Source organism: Galleria mellonella, unplaced genomic scaffold (assembly GCF_026898425.1).
Source record: "Galleria mellonella isolate WM207_F2 unplaced genomic scaffold, CSIRO_AGI_GalMel_v1 utg213, whole genome shotgun sequence".
NCBI lineage: Eukaryota > Metazoa > Arthropoda > Insecta > Lepidoptera > Pyralidae > Galleria > Galleria mellonella.
In genome coordinates, this window is record NW_026442039.1 from 1,627,047 (window position 1) to 1,651,336 (window position 24,290).

Here is a 24,290-nt window from a genome sequence, read left to right on the forward strand (position 1 = left end):
GTACTCTATTCTCTATATGTAATGTACTAAATTACCTTCAGATATTTAGTTGTTTAAATGTAATTGAGTATCAAATATTCATACATTCTATCATTTTTATAAACATTCATATTTATTTGTCCATTTAATTTATAATATTACTGTGTTTAAGTAAAATATTTGAAACAATTATCACTGATTCTTTTCAACTAAACAATCTGGGTTCAATTACAGGGCACAGAAGCATAATAATTTAGTCATCATGAATATCAAAGGTCTTACTTAAAGTTAAGGAAAAGAGACAGATTATAAAAATTATTGAAGTCAGAAGGGAAAAATGTTGGGACACTTGATACGACACGACGAACTTATGAACATTTAATAGAAGGTAAGATAGAAGGAAGGAGGGGAAGAGGGAGACCAAGGCATAGTTACATCAGGCAGATCAAGGAAAAAGTTGGTGTCGTGTCGTATCAAGAGGTGAAGAGGCTCGCAGAAAATCGTAGTGAGTGACAAGAGCCCCACCGACAAGAATTAGCTCTTAAATGAGATAGATAAATAGAATGGCAATGCATGAGCGTTATCATGGATATAGTGCCGTTCACAGGTGTTTTAAATTTACGATTGGGACTATACGCGACACGATTACAGGTAGACAGTACCTGCATACCTAATTTTTATTACAGACGTTATTTAAAATATATGTGAATAACGCGAAGGGTTAAAATTATCTATATATGATGATTACCAATTTTTATCAGGTAGGCCGTTATTGTATAAAAATATACGGTTTTTTAAATCGTTATTTGACATAATAAACGGATGGATATGAAATCGCTTATAGAATAAAATATGACTATACGGTATCTGTAGTTATGACATATTTAAAAAAAAATGGATATGAAAGGACTGAATAAAAGCAATAGAAGCGAAACCAATAATTTTCAGAATTTTATCTCTTTGTTTGTTCCAGCATCACGGACAAATTACTGCACTAAATTTAATGCAGTTTTCTTCCTGAATACAGTCGTATTCTTGAAAGTCTAACATAAAATATGATGTATTTTTACCTCGATACATTATCTAGAAGCGGTTACCCATTTTTTAAATCCACGCATATGAAGTTGCGGGCAAAGGCAAATAATAGAGATATAAAATACAACTTTAATATTGTTTATTAAGGTACAAAATAGATTAAAAAATCATTCAACAAATTATTATTAAGATCACAGTGAAGCTCAGGTCTAAAACCCATTTCCAGGCTTAGTAATGATGGTGATGATGATGGGGCACAATGTGATGAGTTTCGTGTTTGACGGTCGCGTGGAAACTGTAAACATAAAATAATAATATCAATTTCTGTATAAACGACACCAAAGATTATGTGTGTTCAAACCGACTTCAATTGTGACAATACCAGTTATTTAAAAAATGAAACTACTAAACAGATTTTGATAACATTTCAATGGAATCAACCTGTAAGTATATTCTTTCAGATTAAAAAAAAATGTTCAAAACGATTTAAAACTGATGGAGTTATGAGGTAAATAGAAAATACAAGTGAATTAAGAATCTCAATTTTGAAGTCGGTTTAAAACTCTTACATTATACAAACAATATTCAAATATATAAATATTTGTATTATATAGTTATCATCATGGAAAAAGTATTAATATTTCGTAAATAAAATGAAATTTACCCGCTGTGCTTATCACCGTGGTAGTGGACGATTCTCTCAGAGCCATCGGGCTCGTGGAGCGAGTAGTAACCAGTCACGTGGTCACCATCGCGGGACTCGTGCTGGCTCTTGTGGTCGCCGGTGTGAGGGTCCGATACTTTGTACTCGAAGTCGTATTTGGGGTAAGCCTGTACAAAAATAGAGAGATAGTATATTGCCTATTCTTATCATATCATGTTAATAATATTATATATAAATAGAATGGTAATTCTAAGTTGCAAAAAATATATTCATTTCTTATATTCATTTTAAATTATGTGTTTTTTTTTTAGTGAAAGAAAGTGGAATAGTAGCTCCATCTGCGCTATTGTTTTACGTTGGCGGGATATTAGATAGAGATGATATAGATATAAGAATACATTATGAAATGTGAAACTGACATTCATAGTTGAAAAATATATTCGACATCATGCAATAAACAGAACATATATTTATAAATTTTCATGGTATAATATTTTATTAGTATCGGATTTTTTATAATATTAACCCATTCTCACATCTACTGCAAGTATATTAGCCTATATTCATGCTCTATGGGCATGGGTATGGAGTTTTATTTACAGTGTTTTGGAGGTTTGGATTATGCTTTATTCCTTTTTACTCTTACAATAAACTGGGGATGTTTTCTTTATGCAACTTAGAATGGTAAACAAACCAAAACACAAGCATGCAAACACAAGTGCTTCACGATAGAAACACGAATGGGACAGAGGTACCCAAGCAAACGACTTTTGTACAAAGTCTGTCTTTCGTAAATTATATTATTCGTTCCCATACAAAGGCCGTGTAGATATATACACATTACAATTATTAATTTCTACTAAATCAAGAAAGGTACATCTGTATTACGTAACAACAATAATTTAGTAACGAGTCCGATAATCATCTTACGTAGTAATCGACGTGGTCATGATGACCGTGACCGTGACCATGGTCATGACCATGACCGTGGACGTGCACAACATGTGCGGGCCCATCGTGCCGCGAGATGTGTTGAGATGAGTACGCGTGACCGTGACCGTGACCGTGGCCGTACTGTGCGGCCACTACGCTGACGACGGCGACAAGGCACAGGACCTATCAAATCAAAATTTTATGTAGTTTCTGACATATATCGTCTTTTTATTTAATATTTTTTTGTTAAATTCAATATGAGCATCAATATCAATTTTAGTACGTATGTTCTTGCAGTTTTTTTATAAATCTGTAATGTTGATTGGCATGGAATACTTTAAGCATTAACTTCACCTTGTATAGGTTATATATAAACAATAAAATGAGTGAACAAATACTGTTTGTGAAAGCAATTATGCATATTTTACTTAATATTGTATGCTTTTAAAAGTATTCCGCTGAAAACCAGCGCTGTAGCAAAAAGTTCGATTGCAATGCAATTATGAGAAGGGTTTATTTGTCTAACACTGTTATTTCGTATTTCTCGTATAAGATATAATTTTGGAAAGTTCATAATGTTTCCAAATTAATTATTATTATTATATGAAATAATAACAAAATTCATTAAATTTAAATAATAAATATATATCATAGATAACGTTAATAAGAATTAATAATATATTACAAAAGGACTAGCAAAAATGTTAACGTTAAGCCTATAATTAATGCATTGATATAAATAAGGTAGGTATAATTTTATGTATATTTTTTTATAATGTATTATATTATTTTTTAACGATTGTTATTGTTTTTGGCTATTAATAAGAGTATTGTTTGATTAATTAACGATCACTAAGGGTGTGCATATTATAAATAATTAATATTTTTAAGACGTTTTTCTGACACTGAACACTAGTGATTTAACACAATATTAATATGACTAGCACTTTACATCACGTTATTTTTAGTTTTCTTCTTCACATAAGCACTTATTATCGAAAACAAACTTCACAGATCGCATTGCATATTTCATTCTCTTAACACTGCAACTATAAATCACTTATTATTGTTTTACCTTAGAGAACATTTTTTTGTTATTGTTTAGTTGGCGTGCTAATAACAAATCCAATGGTGAACTGATACATTTTAGTTAAAAGTCACGACTTTTATATCTACTATAAGGGTAACCAAGGCAATGTTGATTTCACCAAATGGGCAGTTATGATTGTTCTCGTACGCAAGTATGCTGCGTTTGTAATAATTTCGTAAAGTCATTTGTTGGACATGCTATCTACACTTGTTCGGGGACACTGTTTCATTTAATTACATTCGAGTATAATTGTTAGTATTGATTTGGTGATATATTGCTTGAATACAATGTAGATACCATCAAAATGTTATTAGTATATGGTGCAACCAATGTTCAAATAACCTTTTATCGTTTATAGAGGTTGAGTAGAATTTTATAATAGGTATATATTTTTGTTTATTTAGATTTAATTGTCTAAAACAACACCATAACTATATTTATGTAGGTTGAAATGTAAACAATTATCATAATGTTAATTAGATTTTATAGGTAGAAATTTCATAAAATAATGCTGATTAGAACAATAGACTAAACGTATTTTTTTAAATTTTCTACATGAGAAATAATATAATTATCAAATTTAAATATCTAGCAATGTCAAGTTTAGTGAAACACCAGTATTCATATAAATCTTCTTTATATAAAGCTGAAAATCAGTATAAACTTAAATAATAATTATCGTGAATCACACTGTAATGTAATTATTAATGTCTTTAGTTACTTGTTAAATTCGTCTTCCTATTAGACTCGGGGTATTCGCGACACAGCTGTGAACCGCGTTTATGAATAAGAGCTTATTAAGTTCGAAACAGGTTGTCGGGCAGTCTCAAATTTAAAGCGTGAGTAAAGTCGACAGAAGTAATTACAATACAATATAAGCTTATTAGTAAACAACCGAATTTATTCAACAATTTGTACTCAGCAGATTTACGAGTAAAATGTGTCACGTATTTAAACATATTTAACAATCAGTATATAATATATCTTATGTGCTAAGTTAGGATATAACCTACCCATGTACTAAATTTCATTCAAATCCGTTTAGTAGTCTTGAAAGAGTAATAAACCTCCATCCATACATAATTACAAACTTTCCCATTTATTGTATTAATTTCAATTTTCTTTTAATCAATGGTACTCCTTCATGGGACTTTTTAAGTTCTGTGACGATTATAGTTACAAACTTGTTCAAAAACTAAAATCGTTAAAAAGGAAAATGTGCATAAAAATATGCAATTTCACATTCTAAATTATTATTATATACATACACTAGATGATATATACCAGAAGGAGACTTTGTACAAAAGTCGATAGCTTGGGTACCTCTGTTCCATTCGTGTTTCAACCGTAAAGCAGTTGTGTTTGCATGGCTGTGTTTCGGTTTGAAGGGTGGGATATGGCGTGAATTTACTGGGTACAGAGGAATAACATCTGACTCCTCAGGAATGGCAACGCATGGTGGGTATCATGGGCGAAACAGTATACTCTGTTATGTCCATGATACTGCTTATGTCTATAGGCAACTTTCCATCAGGTGGGCCCTCAGCTTGTTTGCCATTCTAAGTTGTATAAAAAAAAGTACTTTAAATTCAAATACACTATAAGGTATCAACAAAACATGGTGCCATTAGCAGATATGTGTGTCCATGATTGAAGTAGCGTATTTAATGAAGCAATACTTGTGTCTATTTTTATTCAAATATACACTCTATTTATTTTTAACTAAACCTTTTCATCCATTAAAGTGTAATTGAATAATCCTCATCATCGTTTTAGCCGTTAACTGTCCACTGCTGAATATAGGTCTTTTCTGTATGGGGGCGGATATTTTAGCTTTTGGTAATGTTTTAATAGCGACGCTGTTGCCCATTCCTCAGCTTAGTTACTTTGATTACCTCTTAAGACACCTACGGGAAAGAAAGGGGTGGCCCATTTTATGCCGGGACCACACAGATTGAATAATAAATATCCAAAAATCTTCACATTCTTTCACGTTTATAACATACATCACTACAGTGGAATATTAAAAGATTTGTAACTAGAGAATTTATATTATTGTAAACCTAATTTCTAATTTAGTAACTTAATCTCTGTTGCGAACTGTTTGAGTTTGCCAATTCACAAATCTATTTGGTGTTTGACAATGACATTAATGTGTTTTTATCTCCTATGTCAGGGCTATAGAATTAACAACCTTTCCGATCTAATTACAATCTTATGAAGTAATGAGTGCAAATGATAACTGTTAAATTTCAAACGAACAACTGTATTGTCATGGTTTTCTGTCGAAATTATATTTATTTATTTATTTTTAGGAAAACATACAGCTTGATTTAATCAATACGTAGTCAAATTATATTTATGCTGAGCCATAAATTCACATTTGCGTAATTACACAATCGATTTTATATATGTTAAAAATACATTGTTAATATATTGTAATGGATATATTAAAAAAATATATATTAAGTTTGTTTTTGCTTTGGTTTGAATGGAATGCTTAAAATTTCAAAAGGAGCTGCTAATCTAATACTAGGGATAACATTTGAAAAGACAATATGTGTACATTTTAAAATTTGTTTTTATTTACTTTTATACATATAGGTATCTATATATCTACTATTGAAATATGACAGATGTGACAATAAGTACCACTCCTTCTTTAACTCCAAAGTAACTGAAGCGAAAATCTAAAATTATTACAAAGTAAGTATATAAAGAGATAATGCGAATATTAAAAGAAAAAAAAGACAAGTGTTTATAGGTAGCACAGTTTTTGAAAAAATATTAAAAAAATCCTTCATAAACTTTCATACAGTACCGTTTTCAATCGCAGTCGGGGTCCAAAATAATGAATTATTATCTAATTCACATAAGATAGAAAAAAATATAATAAATATATTTGTTATAAAATAATTTTCTCTCATATCTACATATTCAATACAATTCATCTGAAGAAAATAAATACCAATTTACAGATTATTTAAAGTACTAGACATGTGAGTTTAACTCATACTTAAATCTATTATGTCAAATGTAACAATGTATTATTCAAAATGTCGTAGAATAAAGTTGTTAATGGGCACTTTTTTAATGTATTTAATATTTATAATTTATTTAGTATCACGACATGATATCGTACAATTTATCGGCGTGGCATAATAGGAACGCAAAGTGTCTGCAATTGCATCAAAGCTTTTATCTTTACATGCAGATCCAAAATATAGTTATGCCTTAGACCTCCACGACGTCATCACAAAAATTAAAATCGTCTTCATATAATTATAAACCATATCAACAGTTTACTGTTCAGTGCTGAACTTTCTTCCCCTATTGGAGAGTTTTGCCAGTAGTTGTCACGCTTGATAGGCGGGATTGTAACCGCAGCTAGGCTTTAGTGATATTATAAGAGATATTGGCAGCAGCGCCAATATCTCGACCGTTCTCTTAGTTATCACTTAAGACACCCACGGGAAAGAAAGCGGTGGCGTATTCTATGCCGGGACTACACGGTGTATAATTGCATACGTTGTATTAATATCATTTGTTAATATCAGTAAAAGAGTACAATATGGTAAAATAAAAAAATATGCTCTATTAAAGATTACTTTTACAGATAAGGCCGTCTTTTGTAAAGCACGTACTTTTAAAATGTTCTCGATTTATATTATTTACTGTGTAATAAATAGTTTTATTAATATATAGATACTGTACTGTTGATAATATCATAAAGAGGCGAAGTTGTTCAGTAGATAAAAATAACCCCCTAAATATGCTTTAAACATTATATAGATATTACTGTAAAATTACAATATTATAGTAATAGCTAGAAAATATGTTAATGTAAATAAGACAATTATTATAATATGACAATAAACATATTTTAAATAATGTTGGCTGCTTTTGATCCAAATTCATGCAAGAAAAGTTGCGAGCAATATCTCGCAGCATTTCTTGTAGGAATATGAAAAATTAAATATGATTCTAATGTTTATTTTTTATACCACTGAGGAGGCAAAACAAGCATATGGCCCACCTGATGCTAAGCATTTACTATAGCCTATAAACGCTTGTAATACCAGGAGCATTAAGCATGCTTTGCCGATGTAAATGTAACAGTGAAGTTGGATCGATATTATATGGGTCGTTTCAATGGAGATATATTAAAGGCCCGCGACTTCCTAATTTACAGTAAAAGTACTAGTTTCTCTCATATTTTGATCACATTATCTTTCTCTGTTTTTCATAATAATGATATATATTTACAACATAAATAATTTACTAATTATTTTAAATATTTTAATAAAACTAACAATTAATTACGTAAAGAGCACATCGTTTAATTATGTACAAAATGACAGATTAACTATTTTATTAACGGTTCTCTTCCAGCGAAACATACTTGAAGAAGAATGCTTCCATTAAATATCAGTGAGAATAATGTGTATGCTCCGTTACAATACATAATATGACAACAATCTATACTAACCTAAGAATTCAAGTAAAACAAGTAGAACAAAAATAAGTAGATTAAATAATAATATAAATGGATACTTCCAAATATAATATTTCTATAACGAAAAATAATGCGAACTATCCAAATATAGAAGATACTCTTGCAAATATCTTGTAAATATTATTTATAGATATTGTCTTTTATATAATGTTCTATAAGTATATAGAATATAAAACCAAAGAGAAAGAAAGTGACCTTCATTTTTAAGAATTACTTATAGAATATAGAAAGTTTGGCTTGGTTGTCTAGCAGGTAATTAAACAATGATAAAACGAATTAAAAAATAACAATATATTCAGTACAAAACGTATCAAATCATATTACAAGTAAACATATAACATTATAAATAAATCACAGAGAGTTATTTTAAATAATAATATCACAGTTTAATGATGATGTTTTACAGGAACTATGTGGTGGGTGCTATGTTTCACGGTGGCGTGGAAACTGAAATAAAAAAACATATATATAATATTTGAAATAGTATTCAAAATTCAAAACAATTTTAAAAACAAAAACAATATTATCATTATTGGTATATTATATCATTCTGAAAGAAATCCTTTAATTAACTTTAGATAGTTATCTCTTTAAAATAAATACAATACGTGTAATTAATTTTCTATATTTACTTTAAATTATTTTTATTTTATATTTCCTTTTTCAATTGTCAATAAATTTAAATTTATCTATTATTTAGGTTATAACACTACAACATCAGTATTTAATTATGTAGTGTAAGTCTTTAATTATGGAAAATTGTTTGAGATCACAGTGCATACAAAAAACACCGTTCTCGTAGTGTCGTGTTCTACAATAATCGAGCACTATTAGGCTGGCCGTATGTGTTTTTATTATTTTAATTATTTATGCTTACCCGCTGTGCTTATCTCCATGGTATTCTACGTGTCGGACAGAACCATCAGGCTCGTGTAGAGAGTAAAATCCCTTCACATGATCTCCATCGCGGACTTCGTGTTGACTCTTCTTGTCACCAGTATGGGGATCTTCTACTTTGTATTCAAATTCGTATTTTGGGTAGGCCTGAAATTGTTACATTACATTTAAATTAACATAGTAGCTATATATATAGCTCACAATATTTGTCATTGATATATCTATCTAATTAGGGATGTTAGTTTATATGGGTATTTGGAGATAAATTAAAAAAATACAGAATTGCTGTGTACAATTTGATGCTTATAAATCTCAGCAACCTGGATTCTCTACCACTACCCACTTTAAGTCAGTGAGATATATCTCTGAGTGAGATATATATATCTATTCTTTATCTGAGTTTTTAAATAATTACATTTATTTAATATGTTAATATTTTACTATTTAATATTTATTTAATATTTAATATAATAATATTTGCACTTACTAAAAAGAGAATAGACATCTGACGTGAAATTTTTATTGATATTTCTTTATTTCTTATAGTAAGAGACGAGTAGAACAAAGTACATAATAGTGCAGTAAATTATATGCTGTTTTAATTGTAGGAGTAGTACAGTTAAAACACTAGCTCATATGAAAAGTGACCTGTTTTTAGCTGGATGTTAATATGACGTCTAAAATAGGCGAAAACATTGTTAATTAAGAGTACTTACGTAGTAGTCAATATGGTCCTCATGACCATGGCCATGGCCGTGTCCGCCGTGACCTTGCACATGCACAACGTGCGCAGGACCATCATGTCGCGAAATATGCTGGGATGAGTAGGCGTGACCGTGGCCATGCTCGTGGCCATATTGAGCTGCCACTGAAGCCACTAGGGCAACCATACACAGCACCTGTAACTAAAATATACTTGAAAATACTCCTGGGACGTGGTAGCAGCTATAGTAACTTGCCTTAATGAGAATTTACGTTCGATGTTCTGTTGATAAAATTTAGAAAAGAACTTTTTCTAAACTGAATGGAATCTGAATTTTCGAATACTACTAATTGCGTATACATAGTATCGACAACAATTCCTTTACATGACTACTACGTAATGCAAAAGTAGGCAAGATGCTTCATAAATATGGGATATCTTGGGATATGAATGTTTTTGCAAGAATCACGCTAAATTAGGTTTTTTTTTTTTTCAAATTATCCAGATTACAAAATTTCACTTAGGTTGATAGGTCTGCCGCTTATTTTTTTTTTTATAACACCGATAATCCTGATCGACGATAACTGGCGTATTTATGTGGCACTCATTATTAATTATAGATTAATCATCACTATTGATTGTAACGAATTACATATCCCTAGTTAATACCACAATGTAAACTTTTGAAACAGATTAATAGATAACTAGATTTAATTATCCAATTAATATCATCACTTTTCAAATTTTGTTATTTAGCGTATCATTTACCTTTGAGTACATTTTATTAAGTATTTAAGTAAGTAATGCTAATAACACTAAGTTCTACTTCAAACTGATACGTATTGACTGAAAACTACCACTTTTATATTGCGAGCTAGGGTGGCCAAGGCAATAGAGATTTCGCGTCAAATATCTGCATTCATTTAAAATTATTCAAGAACTTTTAGTATGCAGTGTTTGCAATAATTTCGTAAAGACATGCCTACTACACTATCTGTGTGACATTGCCACAGTTATTATCATTAAATTATGCAAGTTTCACTTTAGTACTTTATTATTGACACAAATCTAGAGGAGTAAAAAACAGCTTAAGTCATAAAGCAATGGAAACTGAAAAAAGTAGCAGACAAGAACTGCCACTAATATTACGCAGGTAAGAACTTTTTTTTTATAAAAATAATTTAAAATGTTTTATTTAATAACTAAATATAAAATATTGTATGTTTATTATTAAATATAACAAAAGTACGATTATAACAATGTTACATTTGTAAAATATTTGAAGAAAGAAAATTATGTAGACCACTTAATATGAGGGTAATTGTTATTCCTAATGTAAAATAGTATAAGCATTTTTAGCATGTTAATGTTGCACCTATGCTAATTATATCTTGAAAAAACGTTTTTGTAGTCTATATAGCACTGTGCTTGTTAATGATAATTTGTTGTGTATGCCATATTTTATTTTAATTCTACTTGTACAGAATATTTTGAAAACATTATAAAAATATTTATTACTATTTGGTAAAGTATAAATTATAAAAAAAAAATCATCATTAAGAACGTGATGTTGTGAGTGTTTATAACTACATATGATTATCTTTATAGATAGGCATAATGTATACTCTTTTAAAATTACATCCGTGAGTGGTCTTCGAATGTAGCGGTACAGAGAGTATAATCTTATATTAGTAATAGTATTAGGAGTAGTAATAATTATACTCCTAATACTATTACTAATATAATGGTATTAGGAGTAGTAATAATTATAGTCATAGTAATAATAGTATTTTTTTTATACAACTTAGAATGGCAAACAAGCTGACGGTCCACCTGATGGAAAGTGGTAACCGTCGCCTATAGACATGAGCAGTACCATGGACATAACAGAGTATACTGTTTCGCCAATGATACCCCCCATGCGTTGCCTTTCCTGTACCCTGTAAATTCACGCCATATCCCACCCTTCAAACCGAAACACAGCCATGCAAACACAACTGCTTCACAGTTGAAACACGAATGGGACAGAGGTACCCAAGCTTTGACTTTTGTACAAAGTCTCCCTCTGGTAGTAGTAGTAGTAGTTTATTTAGTATACTATCTAAGAAATAATTCTTGTAACAGGCAACTGTTCCTATTTGCATTTTTGTTGTATTCTGTTAAGAGAGGGACTGGCTGAAAACCAGCGCTGTGCAGCTGTACACAATCCACTGGGACACTTACAGCTTCAGCTGAGTCAGTTCTTTTTGCGTAATATGAGACACTTCTTAAACAATATTTTTGTATTTTCTGTAATTATGTTTTACTGGCAATAAATATTCTCTATTCTATTAGTAGCTGCGTGAATTTACTTTAATATTTTTTTTTTTTTTTTGTAATTACATTATTACAACAGTTTTGGAAGTCTACAGTACTAGTTTACATGACATATGAGACTCTGTACTCCAGCGCACTGCACATCTGCCTATGCGTTGCTTATATGTTTTTGCAAAGAAAAATCTTAAATGAGATCCAACATTTGAAAGAAGCAATGCAATATGTTTTCATAAGAACGAATATAGTATAAATTAGTACCGGCATTGATTTTGCACTACTATTACTAGTGATATGCCGCTTCCTCTATTATTAAGAGTTATCAAATCACCCTTTTTAGAAGACACTTGGCATGGCTTGACGACGACGGTATTACATGCTCTTTGAAGGAGGAAGTAAGTGACAATCATTTTACTACCAAAATGTGATTTTGGAATATTCAATATATCGAATTGAGATTCAATTTCAGGACCTTCCAACTGCAGCTTTGTGTTCTCTGAGTTGGCACAAAATATTTAACATTTTATTGGAACAAAATAGTTAATTTTCAGACTAAATTAGATATTTAGTCTAAAAATTAACTATTTTGCTGTTCTGATACATCTAACTTAGGTCATAAAAAGCTATATGTGCCCGTAGTATATATGCCCGTACAAATAATTCGTTCGTATCATAGATTTATTTAATATAGTCCTTACTATTTAAAAATTTAATATCGTATTTTAAATTGTTTTTTAATTATATTTATTTATCATCATATAATTGTTTGATTTAGCTCGAAGACATTAAAATTTAAACAATCAATGCATAATATGTATCTATAATAAATAACCTCATTTGTATTACTTGTAGTCGATCAAAAAGACTAATTGATTTTACTCACAAAGTTCGTGACCTAGTATCGATTGGATAATTAATTTCTTACTTTTTTATTCTGAATTATATAATTAAATAGTTTTGTTAAATGAAATGACGTCAATTATTTATTATGGTCCTTTTATACCTTGTTCTAAAAGTCCATAAATAAATACGTCTCCACGAAAGTTATAAATAATCTATTTCATTACGATGTTCTAAGTTATTAGCGAAAATTTTTCCTTACATTGTTTTATTATTCACAAGCTTATGCCCGTAACTTTGTCTGCGTAGATTTTAATAAATAGCAACCTAACTAATTACTTCTTTGTTTCTTGAACGCATTACATTTAATTCGACGCCACGCGCTACGCCGTTCACTCACACACGTTCTACTATTGATATTTTTATCGTCATGACTTTTAAACTAATTATACAAATTACTTTCTGTAAAAGGCAAAGATTATCTACTTTACATAATCTACTTTATTATATTTATAGTTAGATTATCTACTTTACAATAAAAGTGATAAAATATTTATTCAAATAATGATTATTTCATAATAGGATAAATGTACATTACAAAAACAGTATTTAATTCAAATGTTTTGTTATGTCACAGTTACTATATATATACTGGCTTCCACACAAAGGATTCCAACCATACATTATTTTCGTGTAACTCTAACGATTTATGCAGCATGCCGAAATATCTCTTAGATACTTCACAGTTATATTTCGGTCAATTTATATAAAAATCTTTGTTTATTATAGTCCATGTGATATATAAGCTATAACAAACTACAACACTGCAAAGTCTCTTTAAAATTAATAGTTTTGCGTGACAGAGTAACAAAATAATTGGATTATTATGTTCTCACACAGCGAATAATCCATATGTCTTGGTATAAAAATACCAAAATATTATAAAACATTAGCTACTACTACTAAAGGAAATAAAAACTCCTGTCTTGTCTTTATATTTATCATTTACATATTTTAAATAGTGAAGTGCAATAGATATTCTTCTATTTATCTTTTTATTTTATATTAACGAGTTTTTTTCTGTTATGATTATCCTAATTCCTTTAGTATAAAATTATAAGGAATTAAAACTATATATACATTATTGCATAAAATATCTTACCTCTCACAGATTATTCTGCAATAAGGTTACAATCATGAACCAGATTTTTGTGTAAGTAGGCATGTGCAGCAAAAAGAGACCAACAACGTGTGCACTCAAAATTGTAACAAACCGGTTTTGGGTCTATATTTTATCGAAGTATAAATTCGTAAACTTTCATTGATAATCATATTCGCGAGTGCTTTCAATACGACAAGAGCAATATGTTCGTAAAGGTAAGGACGTATTCCACCTTATATTCATTTTAATATTATGAAGGATTTTAACAGAATGATACGTAGCTACTGCAAATGATAACATAACCATCAAGAAAAGAGCATATTCCTTTTTAAAAGGCCAGCAGCACACTTGCAATGCCGTTGGTGTTGTGGGTGATCATGGGTGGCGGTAGTCACTTACCATCAGGTGAGCCGCATGCTTGTTTGCCCCTTGTAATGTAAAAAAAAACTTATTAGTAGGTAACATCCTTTTTAACACTCGATGAATGTACCTTTTAATCGCAGGTTTTTCATTGAGTAGTTTGTTTAATATAGAGTTTAATTCTGAGCTTTTAGTTACTTTTTATTAGGTACATCCTGGATAAAAAGGAATAGTGATATTATTATATTGTATCCTTACGTTGTTGTTTCTATAAATAATACTACGGAACTATTAAGATCCAAATAAAATTAACAATTTTAATAAAATACGGTAATATGAATGTTTATGCAAAATATAAATCATAATGTTAGACTATTTTTTTTTTATATTGCAGGTATACGTAATTTTCTCTATTTTAGCGATATCTTACTGTCAAGATGGTCATCACACATACAGCCATAGCATAGTTATTAAACACGAAGTAGCTAAAAAAGTCCAACCTCACTACCAGGTATCTCCCTCAATTCCGTCCCTTTCATTATCTCTTCAAGATGTTTCTCAAAACATTCATACTGTACCTTATCAAAGTTTAAGTAAAAATCCAGACGTAAACGAACAACCTCAGAAATCACTTCAACAGTACTTTATACCGGCGCCCAATAGAGAACCTGCTCCAGTTTATGAACCTTCATCTGAACCTCAACCTCAACGTAAAGTTCTTCATGTACCTATAAGAAATTCTATCCAAGGTATCGCTGTTCAGCACGTGCCTATTCAACAAGTACCTGTTCAGCATATCTCTGTTCAACAAGTCCCTGTCCAACTTACCCCTGTTCAGTCTATCCCTGTTCAACAAGTTCCCATTCAGCATGTTCAGATTCCACAAGTACCTATTCAAATTAAACACGTTCCCATTCAATCTGTCGCTGTTGAACATATACCCGTCCATCACACACCTGTTGAACATGTTCAACAAGTTTCAGTTCAACAAGTAGGGGCTGTACAACACCAGGAGGGGGAATCTGATCATCATGAGGATTACTATGTAAGATTTTTGTTATTTTTTTCTAAATTATATGGAAACGCACATTATATTGTTTATTTATTATATAAAATAGTTATTATTACGCATATTATGACGCATATTAGATTACATAAACTCATACGTAATAACATTTTATTTAGTTCTACAATTGAATCTTGTTGGTCTATTAAAATTCTATCTATGAATGCAACATAAGATCAATCTGTCAGATGAACAGTAATCTTGTACATGTTTTACATACTGTAATGTTTAGATGCAATTTATTCGAAATGAACGTAAATAGAATTAGAAAAAATAGGCAAATAGATACAAATAATTTCTAATTATACATTTAAGAGATTTCACTAAATAAGATAATTGACTAGTAACGTTTCACTAAGTTACAATAAATAATGTTACCCTCATTTAAATAAATTACATTAATACATTAATAGGTGTACTGTTTATTATATAAATAACAGTGGATAAATAATTTAAAATATTTTAGGCATACCCTAAATATGTATTCGAGTACAAAGTAGAGGATCCTCACACCGGTGACAATAAGTACCAGCATGAGTCGCGAGATGGTGACGTTGTCAAAGGCGTGTATAGTCTGCATGAAGCTGATGGATCAATCCGCACTGTTGAATATGGCTCAGATAAGAAAACTGGGTATGTATATAAAATTAATTTATTATTAAGCCATTAATAGATATTGAAATTTGCTATGGCTTTTGCGATCTTTCAGTAATCCATAGCATGATACATCAGACTGCATAGTTTTTGACTTGAGAGTTTTCAGAAAATAACTGTATTTTTTTATGTTAGATTTTGGTTGTCATGTTATTACCCTATATCTATAATGCTATATATGTATATATATATATATATATATATTAAAATATTAAACGGTCATGAGTTATGGCCTCTAAATAATACATGTAGTGTGCAAACTCTGAGTCCAAGTCCTTAAATGTATAGAAGATAAAACAAAAGCATATCTATTTTATTTTTGGTAATAAATATTATTATTATTAATAAAATAGTTGATCATATAAAAGAAATAATAATAAAATCCTGTGGACCATCTTCATTATCATCATCGGAAATTGTACGGAGTGAACCAAATCTTCTGAAGCTTTGAATTAGTTTGAAGGTCTATTAGTGACTTCTCTGAAGCTCAATATAGATTATTGCAGGTTAAAATAGTCACTTTCCATGAATCATAACCCGATTTATTTTATAAAACTTGCAATTTAGAATATATGACATTTTATATAGTAGTCTATTAATATTACGCTACACCGATACCTATAAAATTGAACTGTAATGTTGAATTTGGTCGAACAAAGAGTTATGACCTGTAAAATTACATTCAATTTTTTTAATTTGTACTATTCGTCACTACGAATTCACTTATGAAGTGTGAAATTATTACTAAAAACATTTGCTTCGAATCCGGAACAGATTTTGCATTTGCACTTTCACGATTTTATACATTGTAAATATATAGTTATATCAGTCACCCCATGACTACATCGAATGGCAATGAGAAACATCAAGACAGTACTGAAGATAAATTAGTAGGGTTCGGTTTAGTTTTTTTTTTTTTTTTTTTTTTTTGTTGAAATGAATATATTATTAAGATGGACAGTCAAATATTAAAAAGTTCCCAAAAATTTTCAGTCAAATGTTTTGTCAGACTGTTCAATTGATATTTTTTTATTTATTTTAGCTAAACATGTACGTAAGTATTACATATTTTTAGTGTCGTTAAACTGCATTGCAGTTTGCCTCATATCAGCTGTTAACTGTCCACTGCTGAACATTAGCCTTCTCTATAAGGGAAATTTTGCCAATAGTTGCTACGTTTGGCAGGCAGATTGGCAACCATAGTTAAGCCCTTAGAGATGTTTTAAGAGGGACACTGCTATTATCCCTCTGCCATTAAGTTTCCTTAAGCCCACTGGAAAGGAAGGGGTGGCCTATTCTTTACTTGGACCACACGGTGACTGATAATATAATATAAATAAATAAAACAACAGTTTATCTGATAAAAATAAATAACTACAAGACTCATCCACTATTTTTGGAAGATTTGAAATTTCATTGAAAAATTTTTGTTTTAGGTACACTCTGTAAATGTTATGAATTTAATGTGTTTGACTTGGCTATTTAATTTATCTGTAGTAACAAAAATAATTTTATGATGGAGGATTGAAAACTAATTGGTTGTTTTAATTGAAAGATTTAAATTGTTCACATGCATCGTTAAGAACATAGAAGGGCAAATTTTGCAATGCTCTTTACCGACTATAACTTGTGATTATTAATATTGAGATTGTTAGTATTAATATTAAAAAAAAAGACTTGAAAATTATATAATAAAATAATTTTGTTTTAAGTTTAAAAGTACGTTTTTAATTACGGTTCAATGAAATATACCTATATACATAATTTATGAGAATTTTAGTTTCATATAAAAAAATTAAATTGATTTTTTTTTAGAACTATTTATATTATAAATTTAAGATAGATATGTTCATTTATTTTCATGCTAAGTTACTCCCGAATTAGGTAGACATCTTAGAATATAAAATTAAGATAAGCAATTGATCTACTTATAACTGTTAATATATAGAAATTTTTCTCCTTTGTTATAGATTTAACGCCTATGTACAGAACTCCGGCGTGACGAGGCACCTCGAACCAGAGCATCACAATCACCATTGAATTTACTTTCGCCTATTTATAAATTTGTTACCTGTTATTAAATGTTAAATAAAACTTGTTTGCTGTCAGCTCTTGTCTATTACTTTTTGTCTTACAATAATAGATAAAATATGAATAAGTTTCAGCAGCTCTATTATAATATTGACTTCAGTAACTTACTTTCATTTTAATTATTTTATTTATTTATTTATTTATTTACACTTTATTGCACCAAGTAAATTTGTATTATATTAGCGACTATTTGTCCTGATCTAAACATATTCAATAAATCTATAATAATATTATAATAGATTATCCATGGTACTGTTCATGTCTATAGACAACGGTTACCATTTTCTATCAGGTGGGCTGTCAGCTTGTTTGCCATTCTAAGTTACATAAAACAAAAGATTTATTATATGAATGTGGAATTAACTTCTAAGAAAAGTATATGTTTTAAAAATACTTTTAACATTAAAATTTACTATTTATGTAGTAACGGTGTGTATCCCATAAGAGACGATTAATGGAATAAAAGGGGGAAAAAATTAGCACAAGAGAAAAAAAACTTATGGGCTATAAACCTTACTATAAATATAAATGTGAGAGTAAGTTTGTTTAATTGATACCTTTTAGTGGCTTAACCAATTGCTATGAAATTAAGTATATGTAGTATGGACTATATGGAATTAAGAAGAACATAGCTTACTTTTTATTTTGACCTGTTAACTTATTCTGATCACGCAGACAAAGTTGTAAGTAAATTGTAGTCATAGATAAATGATACTGACTCGTTTGGCAAACATGGTATTATTATGATATATTTTCTTTTTTTTAATCATTCCATCTACAAAAGTTGGATGTCAAAGGATTATTAAGTTTAAGGCAATAAAAATTACTGTATTTCTAAGTACGATATACTTTTTTTTAATTAAAACAACTTATTATCATTATTAAATAATAATAGGCGTTCTAGATGTAGGACCGGTTTTGAGAAATAACCTGCTATTAAAATGTATTAAACATTGAAATTTACAACAATTATTGTAAGATGGACATCTTGTATTGTTATAATTAGAGACAATAATGGTGTAAAGGTATATTATATAATGCTACATTAGCTAATATTGTACGTTCGTGGATTCTTTATAATCACGATTTTAGATGGTCCGAGGAAGTCTATTTCCGTAATTATGCTAGAAAGTTTACTGCTCTAAATACGTGTGTACTGCTACTAATACGCAGAGAATACATTTGTCTTCAATGACAAATCTGACCCAATAGTAAAGTCACAATTGCGCTTCGTACAAGACTTATGTTAAGAAACAGGAGACGTGATCTAGAATTTACAGTGATGTCATATTGTAAATGCCACATGTACATCACGTCCTAGTATAAAATATAGTATTTGAACTTTTTTTCTTTTTTATTATTTAATTTTGAGAGGTTAGAATCTAGATATCTTGACAAAATAATTTTCTTTTCGTATGAATATAGGTATTTCTATTAGGTTATTATAACACGTAGCACAGGACCTTTAAGAGAAAAAGGCACAAAATGAAAATTTATAGTTAGCGGTGAGTTTATTTGGGCTGATTAGATGGATAAATAACCCATAGAAAACTCTAAAGACATTTATTACGTTCAAAAATATAAATAAAATTTAATATATATTGTAGGATTTATTTGAAAAAATTAAGCATGAAGTAGATATTTCTCTTTATGTTTAAAGCGTATTAGTAAACTGAATGAATAATAAACGCATCAGTTATTCCATACCTGCAGTCAGTAGTTACATACATTTAAAAATAAAAGCAGGGTTACGCATTTTAAAGTATTTTCAAATATAGAAATTATATAATTTTATTCAAAATACTTGTATTTCGTTCTATTGTCTTTATTAAAACGTTTTTATTAAACGAGTTTTATACTCATATTTTTAATGCGTCTGATTTAGAAACTTCATTCTTAGGCGTATTTTAAAAGTAGGGTACTTTTATAAAACTTTGTAATTGTGTTTGCATAGCTGTGTTTCAGTTTGAAGGGTGGGATATGGCAGTGAATTTACAGGGTATAGAGAAATAATACCTGAGTCCTCAGGAATGGTAACGCATTGGGGAGGGGGGGGGGGTGGTATCATAAGCGAAACAGTATACTCTGTTGTCTATGGTACTGCTCATGTCTGTAGGCGACGGTTACCACTATCCATCAGATAGGCTGTCAGCTTGTTTGCCATTCTAAGTTGCATAAAAAAATGTAGAAAGGAACATGCAAAATAGAAATATTACAATATAATGGAAAAATAGTAGTGCACTTGTTACCATGTGAAATTATACAAATTAAATAATTTTGGTAAAAACACAATATTTTGTAACTGGACGATGTTTGTATGTGTGTTTGTGTGGTTGTGTTTGGGTTTGAAGGGTGAGGTATGACAATAAAATTACAGGGAATAGAGGCATAACATCAAGTATATGTTTTTATCTCGATACGCCATCTATAAGTATGTTATCTACTAATTATATTATGGAATACAATAAGAAATAAATAAGTCTATTTCATTAGTTTACCTATTTCGGAAATTCATGCGTACGAAGTAGTGGGCAAAAAGCTAGTATTGAAAATGTATTATAATACTACAATGATGATGATGATATCAGCCGTTAACTATCCACTGTTGAATATAAGTCTTCATCTATTGGGAGGGTTTTGCCAGTAACTGTCACGCTTGACAGACGGATTGACAACCGCATTGATGTTTTAAGTGTGTTGCTGCTGGCCATCCCTCCATCTTTAAGATAGTCGCCTCTTACTACACCCATGGGAAAAGAAGGGGTGGCCTAATCTATGCTGGGATCATACGGAATTGTAATACTATATATGTATGTAATACATAGTATTCACTTTATTAGCAAATTTTATTAACTTTACTCTAAGATCTTTAGAAGAATTTGGCAATAAAGTGACTATAAAAAAATTCTGACCTGTATAAATAGTTTTTTATATTATATAAGCAAGCGTTTCATTTTGTAGATGGTATCGTTTAATAAAATGCAAAATGCAGAATAATATATCAATAGAAGTGTAGAGTCATTATCAAACAAGCCAGCAAGTCATTATATCACTGTCAGTTTGTTTAAACAGTGGGCTAATACTTGAAGATAAATTATATTTTGTTGTTTTATTACATTTTGTAATGCTAATAAGTGATGAGAAAACAAAACTAATTTAGGTTTGTTGGTCACTTCCGCAAATTCCAATTTTTAATTGATCATTAAATTTAATTTCCAGTGATCCTTGGACTTCAAAATTTAGCAAAGTATTTTGAAGTCCAAGGATCACTGGCTAAAAACCATTATTTCGGATCACAGTATTGCTAAAACGTTGTAATATAACTTTTATAAAAAAAGCAAATACGTCATCTATTCAGTCAATGTACGCCCGTCTAAGTCGGCCCATACCGACACACAACAGAAATACTTCTTTTTTTATTTAATTTAGAATTAATTTACTACAACACCAACCGTTGTAGGTTACAAGGACACGAGGTCACTGTTACGAAACTAAAGTCCAGAGGAAGTTGCGAAACAAAAAAACTAAATGTGGTTCATGGTTTCCGAGGAACGTTTATGCCTGCACGCTTTTTTTGACAAAAAGTGCGTTTGTGACATTGATGAAGCTGTTTTCTACGATCATGGCTTGATAAGATAGATTACGATTAAACTGTAAATATTACATAAAAAATGTAATTGAATGACCTAAGATGGAAAAGTAAATCTACGTAAAAGATGCTTTATTTTTATACAAATTTGCTTGTAAACATAAATGGTGTGGTCAACAATAAAGAATATATTGTATATTTAGGGAGATTTTGTACTATAGTCGTTTGCTTGGTCACCTATGTCCGATTCGTGTTTTGTGAAACTGAAGAACCGCGAAGCAGTTGTGTTTGCATTGTGGGATATGGCAGTGAATTTATAGGGTACAGAGAAATAACAACCTGAATCCTCAGGAATGACAACGCATGGAGGGGGGGGGACTCTACTCTGTTATATTCATGGTACTGCTTATGTCTATAGCCGACGGTTTCTACTTTCCATCAGGTGGGCGGTTAGTTTGTTTGCCATTCTAAGTTGCATAAAAAATTCTATAAAGCCCATAGGAACTATGGTTTGATGCTTATCATCATTTATTAAACATTTTTGCTCTTCGCACATATTTCATCATCAACATTATCTTTCTGCCCTAATCCAAATTATGAGGTCGGCATGTGATTTTATTTACAGAACGTAAGGTTTTGACTTTTGATTTTACGACCAATTGTTAGCCAGAAATTTTTTTTGGGCATGCATTTTTTTTTTGATGGATGAAAATGGTATGGTGAACCCGCCTGCGCTAACGGGATACGCTTGCACCAGTGAAGGGTGATAGATGAGAATGAAAACAGGCCAGTTAGCCCATCATGATGAATTCATCAGGAATTAACCATGATAGTTTCCAGGGGGAACCGCGTGGAGGTCGACCTGGTTGGGTATATTGCTAGCAATGGGATTCTCAGTCTCTATTATTAACAATCCCTTTCCCCCCCGGGAATGCATTTGTTGGTGGTATCCGCTAACAGTATGGAGGAAAGTACTGAATAAAATGGAGGAGAACGTTGAGAGTTGGCAAAGGAAGCAAGTAAAAAAAAAGGGAGGATGCATGTTTATGACAAATTAATATATATATTTTTACGCTCAACGTTTGTATGGTAACAAAATAAAAACACAGTATTATTTTTAAAATTTACGTAATTTTTAATCATTTATAATACATAAGTGGACAATGGTAATTTACTGAACATAGTAAGTTTTGTCGTTTCCGGCAAATGTTTCATATTCACCCGGAAGTTTTATTTAGAGTGAAAATGATCAAAAGTCCTGCTAATAAAGCAAAAATGCTAAATTTAAATTCTCGTTATGCAATTATATTTAAAATAATACACTATCATGTTTTTCCTTTTTATTAGGTGTTTGAAAATAGTCCGAGTAAGAATAATGCTAATATCCATCTATTATAAGGAAAGACTCGTTTCCAGCAGTGGTATAGTAATGGCTGGGTTTAATACTTCTTTTACAAAATTTTATCAAGCCAGTAGAATTGGCCAAACTTTGTTTTGTTTATATTTAACATAATTGCAATACACTCTATCGACAAGCAGTTTAAGACCTTAAGAAAAAGATTATGTTAAATTCTCGAATTCTCAATTCGAATGAATGAAGCAACTGCTACTTCTACTTCATTCCTAATTGCTAAACTCTACTGATATCTAGGAATCTATCGTATCGTTTTCCTCTTCGCCACTATAGTTCTGGTTTCGAATTCTTACATAAGTATTGGTCATAACAATCTTGTATATGATTTTACTAGATGAAGAGATTCTTTTGTAGCAATCTGGATACCAAGACCAACCTGGAAATCTGAGAGCAGATCGAATGTGCCAAGTACAGTAGACGCTAGTTCCGTATTATAAGGATCGTTTTAAAAATCTGCTTAATATAACCTATGAGATCTCAATGTTAATATATAGCACAAATTATATTAAAATGATGTCATGTTGTAGGTAAAATTAAGATACGCTTCGGGTCATTGAAGCACTGGAGTAAATAAGAATTAATATGATAATATTATATAATATTTAGAACATTTTAAAATAATATTTTTCATTGGTACATTTCATTTATTAGAAAATGGTGTATTAAATGTTTATCTTCTACATTTAGTATTATCAAACAATCTAATTGTATACGATTGATTAAATGCTGTAAACTATATTTGATTAATAAATGTTTAGAATATTTTTGTACTTTAATATACTTACCCTAACACGCTTATTCTTAAGTGACCACATTTGAGGATATTGATGGATGAATATTTTTATTTAAAATTTTGATACAGCTTCCAACCTGTAGATCAAAGTACTAGTACAATTGATCTATTTCAACGGCCCGCCAACCTTCACATTGATTACGTAAATTACATCACACAAAGCTGCGCGCAATGGGTTACCAACATGACGC

The 24,290-nt window shown here is 30.2% G+C and overlaps 2 protein-coding genes across 2 annotated transcripts; one reads left to right on the plus strand and one right to left on the minus strand.

The window, feature by feature from the left end:
- Positions 1–1,165: 1,165 nt before the first annotated feature.
- LOC113511879 (histidine-rich glycoprotein-like) lies at positions 1,166–24,126 on the minus strand. The gene is made up of 9 exons (XM_052894440.1): positions 24,092–24,126; positions 9,831–10,013; positions 9,095–9,261; positions 8,622–8,664; positions 6,354–6,391; positions 3,687–3,747; positions 2,609–2,794; positions 1,679–1,845; positions 1,166–1,309 (listed from the first exon to the last, which is right to left on the minus strand). Exons 1-9 carry the CDS (start codon positions 24,119–24,121, stop codon positions 1,243–1,245), a joined length of 942 nt encoding a protein of 313 aa, XP_052750400.1. The 5' UTR covers positions 24,122–24,126; the 3' UTR covers positions 1,166–1,242.
- On the plus strand, positions 14,163–18,285 carry LOC116413587 (uncharacterized). The gene is made up of 4 exons (XM_052894418.1): positions 14,163–14,347; positions 14,887–15,537; positions 16,025–16,191; positions 18,183–18,285. Exons 1-4 carry the CDS (start codon positions 14,336–14,338, stop codon positions 18,250–18,252), a joined length of 900 nt encoding a protein of 299 aa, XP_052750378.1. The 5' UTR covers positions 14,163–14,335; the 3' UTR covers positions 18,253–18,285.
- Positions 24,127–24,290: the final 164 nt, after the last annotated feature.